This window comes from Eptatretus burgeri, chromosome 11 (genome assembly GCF_056783735.1).
Source record: "Eptatretus burgeri isolate ZD-2024b chromosome 11, Ebu_testis_v1, whole genome shotgun sequence".
NCBI classification, from domain to species: domain Eukaryota; kingdom Metazoa; phylum Chordata; class Myxini; order Myxiniformes; family Myxinidae; genus Eptatretus; species Eptatretus burgeri.
In genome coordinates, this window is record NC_140971.1 from 12,916,961 (window position 1) to 12,926,161 (window position 9,201).

The window sequence follows — 9,201 nt, forward strand, 5'->3', positions numbered from 1 at the left end:
AGCATTGTGAGGAGGTATAGATCTGGGGAAGGGTATAAAACAATTTATAGAGTGTTGAAAGTTCCCAAGAGCACAGTGAGCTCCATCATTAGGAAATGGAAAGAATATGGAACTACCCAGACTCTTCATAGATTTGGCAGTCCGACGAAACTGAGCAACAGAGCAAGAAGGACCTTGGTCAGGGAGGTGACCAAGAACCCAATGACCACTATGACAGAATTATAGAGTTCCTTGGCTGAGATGGGAGAACCTGACAGAAGGCCAACAATCTGTGCAGCACTTCACAAATCGAGACTTTATGGGAGAGTGACCAGACAGAAGCCACTCCTGATAAAAAGGCACATGACAGCCTGCCTGGAGTTTGCAAAAAGGCACCCGAAAGACTCTGTGAGCATGAGCAAAATATGCTGTGGTCTGATGAGATGACAATTGAACTCTTTGGCCTGAATGCAAAGTGCTGCATCTGGTGGAAACTGAGCACAGCTCATCATCCACGACCATGAAGCGTGGTGGTGGCAGCATCATGCTTTGGGGATGCTTTTCAGTGGCAGGGACTGGGAGACTTGCAAGGATAGAGGGAACAATGAATGGAGCCAAATACAAATAAATCCTTTAGGAGAACCTGCTTCAGAGTGCCGAAGACCTTAGACTGCAGCAAAGACTTACGTTCCAATAGGACAATGACCCCAAGCATACAGTCAAAGCAACACTGGAATGGCTTCAGAACAAGAACGTGAAAGTCCTTGAGTGGCCCAGCCAAAGCCCAGACTCTATGGAATCCCATTGAGAATCTGTGGAAAGACTTGAAGATTGCTGTTCACCGACACTCCCCATCCAACTTGTCAGAGGTTAAGCAAATCTGCAAGGAAGAATGGGAGAAAATCCCCAAATACAGATGTGTGAGGCTGATACAGACATACCCAGAAACACTCGAAGCTGTAATCACTACCAAAGGCGCTTCGACAAAGTATTGACTCAGGGGCTGAATACTGATGTAAATTAGATATTTCCGCATTCCATTTTCAATAAGTTTGTAAAAATTTCGAAAAACATGTTTTGACTTTGTCATTATGGGGTATTTTGTGTAGATCAGTGATTTAAAAAAAAATTTATTCTTATTTAATCTATTTTCAATTCAGGCTGTAACAGCAAAATGTGAAAAAAGTCGAGGGGTGCGAATACTTTCTTAACGCACTGTATACCCCCTGACAAAATCATACCAGATGATAGATTCATTCGACTCAAGTCAAAGGCTGACATCATTAGCGCTATTTGAGCTCGCTGATTCGATGGTCCCTAATCCATGTGAAATTGTATGTGTGCTTGCCCGCCAAATAACGAGTCAATTATTGAGCAGTGATGTACTTCCGTCAGTGTTTGCTTCCGAAGTATAAAGCAGAGGTTTGAGTCTTGTATGAATAATATTCTTTCGTAACACTCTTGTTTTTTATTGAATTTATTACAAGATCTTCCATGAGAGTATATGAAACAACAGCGTGAACCTTCTCTTGGTTTTAACCATTATTGCCATATTTCTTGCAGAACCTTCATTTCCTTGCAAGAACTGCAACATTTCCTTCAGCTCTGAGAAGAACCTCCAGGCCCATCTGACGTTTTATTGTGCCGGGCGATTTGAGGCCCATGCCAGCATGGTGTACGACGGACCTCAGTACAAGAGAGTCAATGCAAGGGACCGTGACCCTCCAGATACCCTCGAGGATCACACTGCACCCTTTGTAAATGGTAAAACATTATGTTGGTCACCACAAGATAACTTTATTAGTCTGTTACTTATATTTATAAATGTGAGCCTGGTGTTGGCTTAATGGTTAGAGTCATGGCTTGGGATCCTCGGGGTCCTGAGTTTGAGCCCTGCTGACCACTGAATTAACATCAGGGGGGTTGACTCAGCCTGTCATCCTTCCGAGGTCGGCGAAATGAGCACCAGTATACTGGTAATTATCCCTGCGTGTTGAAGGCGACTAAAGGATTGGCGTCAGGAAGAGCATCCGGCCGTAAAAAAACATTGCCACAAGAAAAAGGGTACCATGATTGGAGCCAGCAAAAAGCTGACCCCTGCTCAGGGTAAAAGGTGATAAAATGGTGATGATGATGATGATGATGATGATGATGATGATGATGATGATGATGATGATGATGACTTAAATTTATAAATGTAAACATCAATTTGTCCAATGTTTCTTTTTGAATATTACTATGATTCAAGTTAATGGATCGACCAAATATTACTGGACACCCTTGAGCCATTCCATATCAAATCAATCATGCGAAGACATGAACGTCCCCGATATTCCTCTGAACGCAGATTGGACCATTTCCGGTTGGGCCTTCAAATTGGAATTGTTTCACTCCTGCAAAGCTAAAGCTAAGTAAGTCAGGTTACTTCTTGTCTGCCTGTTGTAACCGGTGTTTTTTTTTCTTTTCTTACAATTGTCAAATGTTCCCGTGTGAACTGCAGTCCTTGAGAGTTCACTGGCTCTACATGTGTTGTAGATTTTTTTTTTTGTCTGGTTTGAGTTTTTCACAAGACGTCAGCAACATTGATTTGTTATTGTTACCTCCGCCATCAAATGTGGACGTAGGTTATGTTTTCACCCCCGTTTGTATGTTTGTCTGTGAACAGGATATCTCAAAAAGTTGTTGATGGATTTGGACAAAATTTGGTGGACATGTTAGATGTGTGACAAGGACGAAATGTTTAAATTTTGGTGAAGATCCGGATCCGGATCCGGATATGAGAAGTTTTTTTAAGTGATTCTTCACCATTGAGTGATAGGGCTAAAAACGAAATATAGCATGATATCTTAAAAAGTTGTGGATGGATTCAGACGAAACTTGGTGGAAACTTGGGTGTATAACAAGGATGAATCGATTCGATTTTGGTGAAGATGCGAATCTGGATCTGGATAATAGAATTTTTTTATTTCATAATTGATTCTTCACTATTGAGAAATGGGGCCAAAAACGATATATAACACGATATCTGAAAAAGTTTTGGACGGATTGTACCAAACTTGGTGGATGAGTTGGTTAGGTGACAAGAACAAGCCAATTCGATTTTGGTTCAGGTCAGCAGATCCACCGGCCTATCAGTGGGATACAAAACGTAAACTGTTCAGCCAGGTGGTGGTATGTGCTCTACTGAGTGCCGTTGTATTTTTTTTGTTTTCCTTCATGGCCAGACAACATATTTTCTGCCCATGAAGGAAAACAAAAAAATACATCTCTGCCCTCTGCCCTTTTCCATCTCCATCTCTGCCCTCTGCCCTTTACCATAACCCAAAACCTGTTCATTTCAACATTGTAAATGTCTATTGTGTTGTCACCCCTTACCTTTTCATGTATTTGTCGTGTTACTCGTTCCTGTCCCACATGGTTGGTTCCTTCTCTCACCACTATCTTCATTTTCTCTTACCTTTCTCCATTCAAGTCTTCTCTTACCCTGACCAAAAAATGAATTTGAAGCTAGAAAGGCACTCGGTAGAGCACATCGTTTAACCTCATGCGCTCATTCTGAACAACAATACCATTATTAACTGAACACGCTACTATTATGGCCCACTGCTATTAACGTATCATCATACCGGAAATCATCGACGCATCCAATTGTGTCACATACATTGCCATTATCTGTAGCTTGATTGAATATTTTGGATATTTAATGACCACTTTTGTGCACATTAAGGCAAAATTGTGTCAATGAAGTTGAATACGAAAAAAATTGAAACTCTATTCCCCATGGTTAGTCGATCATATCATATATATGTATGAAGTTTCGCATCGATCTGTTAAACGTTTCTGAAGAAGAAGGTATTTTTAAATGTTTTTCTTTTCAATCCAACATGGCAGCCAGACCACATCACAAATGACGTCATAAATTTAATTCTTCACTCACATCGGATTGGAGATCAGATACATGAAGTTTCAGATTTTTCAAACAAGGATTTCGATTTGACCAATTATAGCAGGAATACCACTTAAATGATGATGTCATCATTAACACCTTGCATACCCCATGAGGAGTTGATGACATATGCCAAGTTTCAATTTTTTTTGTTAAGTTTTGGAGAAAATGTCCAAATATTTTCCTTTAATCCAATATGGCTGCCATACCATGTGACCTATGATGTCAGAGTTATCAATAAAATATTCTCCATGGGGAGCCTCTCCTCTGTTTAAAGTTTTGCATTGATTGGTTAAACAGTTGCAAAGGAAAAATATTTTTTCAGCGAAACTACGTAGACACGGACACACACACAGACAGACAAAACAGGGGTTTTACAATAGTCTTGTAACCTCTTCGGGGCGACACTAATAAACGAGCAGGGGAGGAGGAAACACAGTAACAGCCCAGAACAAGGCCCACAATACCACGTAAACCTGGCACAAAAACACACAGACAAGAATATATGAAGCTGGCGCAAAACACGCACTAAGACACTCAACGAGATCCGTAAATACATTACATTAAGAAACTAGAAAGAGCAATGAACAATTCCAGACCCTCGCCAGGACTTGTTTTGTGTGGTTTTATAGTTCGTATTTTAAAGAGGTACTCGCATTCCAATTGTGCATACTTTTTGAGGTACTCAGTTGAAAAACGATGAAGTATACCACTGGCTGGCTACCACTAGGTGGTGTTTGTGGCTTAAGTTCGCACATTCTATGCGGACAGACAAATGGACCCAAATGCAAAAGCCTCTCCTTTGCCGAGGGTAATTAACACCAACAATCCACAAAAAAATATGTGAAGCAAGACAATTCTCGAACAAGTATACTCAGCTTTCGGAGACAGCCTCTCAGAGCAGAAAATATGTTGTCTGGCCACCAAGGAACCCAGAACCGTAACCGTGTTTTGTGGCACCTCGAGCATCACCCAATCCGTTTGATTCCAAACCCATATTTCCCCGACTGGTTGCCGCTCCTTATGTAACTTAATCATGTCTAACTTTCCCTTCAATATTTCCTGCCTTTCCTCAACCACAAATGATTCTCAGATCATGTACTCTTGATAGTGTATGTCTTCCTGGTGGTATTCAGGGATCTACCAAGGTGCTACGGGATATCGTAAAAAATAAAACAGACCAACAAAAACGAACAATGTTAACAATGTTCTTCAATATTCTTTGTTAAAACAATTTGGCTTTTTTATTTTATTTATTTGTTCATTTATTTATTTATTTATTTATTTATTTATTTATTTTGATTGAGCGGAAACAGAAAGGGCAAGTGTTGAACATAATTGTGAAATAGTTGATGCCAATGACGGTTATCCCACCATGAACTAATCATCTTATTTGTCATAAGATCCGTCCTCAGTGATGGGAAAAGTTTAAGTTAATCGATCAATTTAAAATTATTTAATGGATTTTAAACATCGGGCGGTGGAGGTTTGATTTGTCGAAAAACAACGTAGAATAGATCTCTTTTAAATAATGTGTTACCCCATGAAGATCTGCATTGTATCTACGTTAAACCAGATGCTCATGTTGATTTTAAAGATTACTGGAAGGGTCAATAAAGTGACTGATTATATTTGATCAACAAAAGTCAAATGGCAATGCAAAATAACCAATCATGCAGCTTTTCAAACGCAGTGCAGGAAGTGGCTGCCGTAAAACAGGAGACAGACGAACGCACAGAGAGACGCCACGGTTCGCATTATATAATAGATAAGACGTGACATTTTCATTAATTTTCCCCAAGATGTCATGAAAGTATTGAGATATTGTAATTTTATGCCACTCGTACATTATGCAGACGGGTTTATGTCATCCAACGTTAATCTATTGGCAAAGCTAAGTAAATAGCAAACATGAAGATTCAAGTAAGTAATCTACTCAGACCCATCTCTCGGAATTTCACCTCATCTGCCCCTCTTGCTCCTTTATTACCCTCCCACAGGTGTCGCAGTAGACCACACATATCCTATGAGCCCAGTGGGATGTTTTCCTTTGGGAACTTGTGACGGCAGACAAGGTGAACTGAAAATTCACTGCAATCCAAGCGGAATGAACCTTTCTACGGCTACTGTCCCGGAGTCTTCAGATTTCACAGTTGCTCACGGAAACTCCACGAAGCAAAATTTCAGGAGTAAGAAAGAAAATGGCCACTGCATTACAGATGGACCACATGGATTGAAGCAAACTACTACCCATGAAAACTATTTGCAGGAGCAATGTAGTGTAGGCCTCGCATCGGTGGACACTCGAGATTGTGGACGAGGCAAGATTAAGGAGGAAACTGATGCAAGCTGGAATGAAGCTACAAAGGTATGTGGAAAACAGGTCACATTAGAGAAGGATCTTGGTTCAACTGATAAATCTGACCAGGAACAACCTCAAGAGGACACTTCATCTGAGAGGTTTCATGTCAACAAAAATAGAGTCAAAGTGAAAAGTGAACCAAGGTCACCAGAGCCTTTGACGTGCCCTGTACAGCCAGCAAAATCCTCAGGCACGGATGTGTCCCTTCTCTCAGACCCCATGCCTGGCCATTCTCTCCTTCCCTACACACCAGCGGGTGTAACTAAATCCGATTGGTTAGCTAAAATGGCTAATTTCAGTTCATTGCTTGTAAGGCCAGATTACACTGCTCTCAGATCATCCTCACTGCAACTCCAAGAGGCTCATAGAAAGACCACATGTTTTGAATGCAACATTAGTTTCACTAAACTAGAGACGTACCTTGCTCATAAACAACTCTACTGTGCAAGTGGTCGGCTGTTAGAAGGGACAAGTCAGGACATTGCAATAAAAACAAAGAGTTCAGAACGTAAGCTTGGGATTGAAGTGAAAAATCATGCAGTGAACGACGATGTCAATAACGTACCTTTACCGAAAGATACTGCAACAAAGACACTTGGTTTTTCCGTTCAACACATCAAGAAAGAAACTGCAGAAAATTTGGGGAATGAAATTGGTAATAAAGGCTTTGAAAGAAATGGAGCCAAACCTACTCATTACATACAGGATGACAGGCAAACAACTTGTGAAACCTGCAACATTCACTTTAGCAGGGTTGAGAACTACAATATCCACAAACAATTTTATTGTGCTGCTCGTCATAATCCTTCTGGTCAGCGGCTGACACCCAGCGCTCAGGACCACACGTCACGGCCGAAACCTCAGGTCAGATGGTGGCAAACCCGACTGAGGAAGCGTGGTGTGCAGGACGATCCTTCCAGCCCTAAAAGTTCTTCAAGCTCCGACTCAGAAGAGTCGAGAAGTCGCTCCGTTAAGAAAAGGTGTGAGCAACCCGCTGCTTCGAGATTGGAAGTCAAGGTCGCAGGAGAAGTCGGTACTTTGCCATTTGGAGCTGCAGGTAAAGATGACGATACCAAAGACCCTCTGCTTGGGGGTTCTCCAAGTGATACTGCATCTTGCCCAGATGCACCCATTGATCTGAGCTTGAGAACGGCTGGGCAGGTGTTAAGGGTGTCACCAGGCCTTGCCGTTTCTCCATGTTTCCCTTCCATTCAACAAAGTCCCCAGCATCTTCTCTTTTCTGACTACCACAAGTGTGCCTCGTGCCAAATCGCCTTCGGTAAACTCGAGAACTACCTTGCTCACAAGCGCTATTACTGTGCAGGAGCCAGCCTCGCCTCAAGCCGTTGCCACACGTTCTTCCAGCCAAGTTTGGGCCAACGGACTCGGCTCAACGGTGCCTTGGCTTACAAGCAACAAAAGATTCCCACCCAGCCTATCTCCATCACGAAGAATTACGTGCCCCAAAATGCCATGTGTACACCCACTCCGTGCGTACGTCAGAGATTCGTCGAGCAACAATATTGCATTCCTAATTTGGCCACGGAAACGATATCTCCATTGCCTGCTTCAAGTCCAAATATTTTGACCTCCTCCATCAAAAGACAATGTGAAATTGACGACGAATCGAGCGGAACACTCTCGTCTGCAGCCTGTCCTGAGGGTCTCATAAAGCAAGAAGAAATCGCAAAAGATGAAGAGAACAGTAAAGCGTCAAGCAATACAGATCTGCAGTCCTCACCCAACGCCAGTCCGCCTGCACCAGAAAATGTCGACAAAAGGCCTCAAAGCTCTTCGAGCGACACCTCACTGTGTGCAACGAGCACTGCCGTAGAAAGACCGTCGAGTGCAGGCAGCACAGACTCTGGAACCCGGAGCCGAATCAATGCGACAGGACAAGGTGCTGCAGCGGGCACACCCGGAAGTAGCAAATATTGCCGTTTGTGCGACATTCAATTCAGCAGTCTTTCCAATTTTGTTGCGCACAAGAAGTTTTACTGTGCCTCGCACACAAACGAGCACCATGCCGTCAAGTGATATTGACTTTTCAACACACAATATGATGGATAACTTTTTGGATATCCATTTAAGCTCTTTTTCTAACACAATGTTTGTGTCACGAGACGTCGTTCCTCCAGTCCCTCTCATTTGTTCTTATTTATCACTATGATGTGTCCAAATATTTATTTATTGACAGGTTGACGGACATTCTCTGTGTTTTATTACGTTCGCCAAACATATCGTGGTTTACTTTCATTTTCAGTCGCCAGCAAGACAGCATTTATTGACGATTCAAATGGAATCTTTGGATATACAACTCGCAGAGGGCCTTGGTTATGTTTATAAAACGGCAGAGGCAAACAGGCCACGTGAAATAAATGTCTTTTGTCTCCATTATTCAAGGAATTATGGGGGTTTTTTTGAGTCGTGTAGTAGGTGCATACAAAATCGTTTAAAGGGAAACTAAACTCAAACTTCAAAAGCTTCAAAAATTTTGCATACAACATAGCTCGTGGAAGAGCTACAACTCAGAAAAAAAAAACAGAAAGAGCATGATTGAAAGCGGGGAAACACCAACAGCAGGGAAAAGGGACACTTGCAGGAGGAATGGACAAGGGGAACAATGAGCGGAAAGAGAGGAGGTCACAGGGGGGTGAACAAACTGGATACAAGCTCAAAGAGAAAGAATGGGGGATAAAGGTACGCATCCTCGCCTCTGAACCATCGAGCCGAGGTTCTAATCTCGGCACAGCTATAAATGGTCACCCTGGTGTCTCGCAGGTAGGGCGAGACATAAATGTGTCACTGTGTGTGTGCCATCCCTGTGATGGACGTTAAACTGGGCGTCCCGCCTGCCAGCATTAGTTGGTGGACGTTAAAGATCCCAAGGTCGGTATCATTCGTGAAGATTAGG

At 42.3% G+C, this 9,201-nt stretch overlaps 1 protein-coding gene across 4 annotated transcripts in view; it reads left to right on the forward strand.

Moving 5' to 3' along the window:
* LOC147016519 (zinc finger protein ZFPM2-like) overlaps positions 1-8,684 on the forward strand; it is a 138,712-nt gene extending 130,028 nt beyond the window's left edge. For all 4 annotated transcript variants that reach the window (XM_085845228.1, XM_085845229.1, XM_085845231.1 and 1 more), the window contains 2 exons: positions 1,543-1,743; positions 5,926-8,684. In XM_085845228.1, the coding sequence (XP_085701354.1) occupies positions 1,543-1,743; positions 5,926-8,324 (2,600 nt within the window). In that variant the 3' untranslated portion in view covers positions 8,325-8,684. The remainder of the gene's footprint in view (positions 1-1,542; positions 1,744-5,925) is intronic.
* The last annotated feature ends 517 nt before the right edge of the window (positions 8,685-9,201 follow it).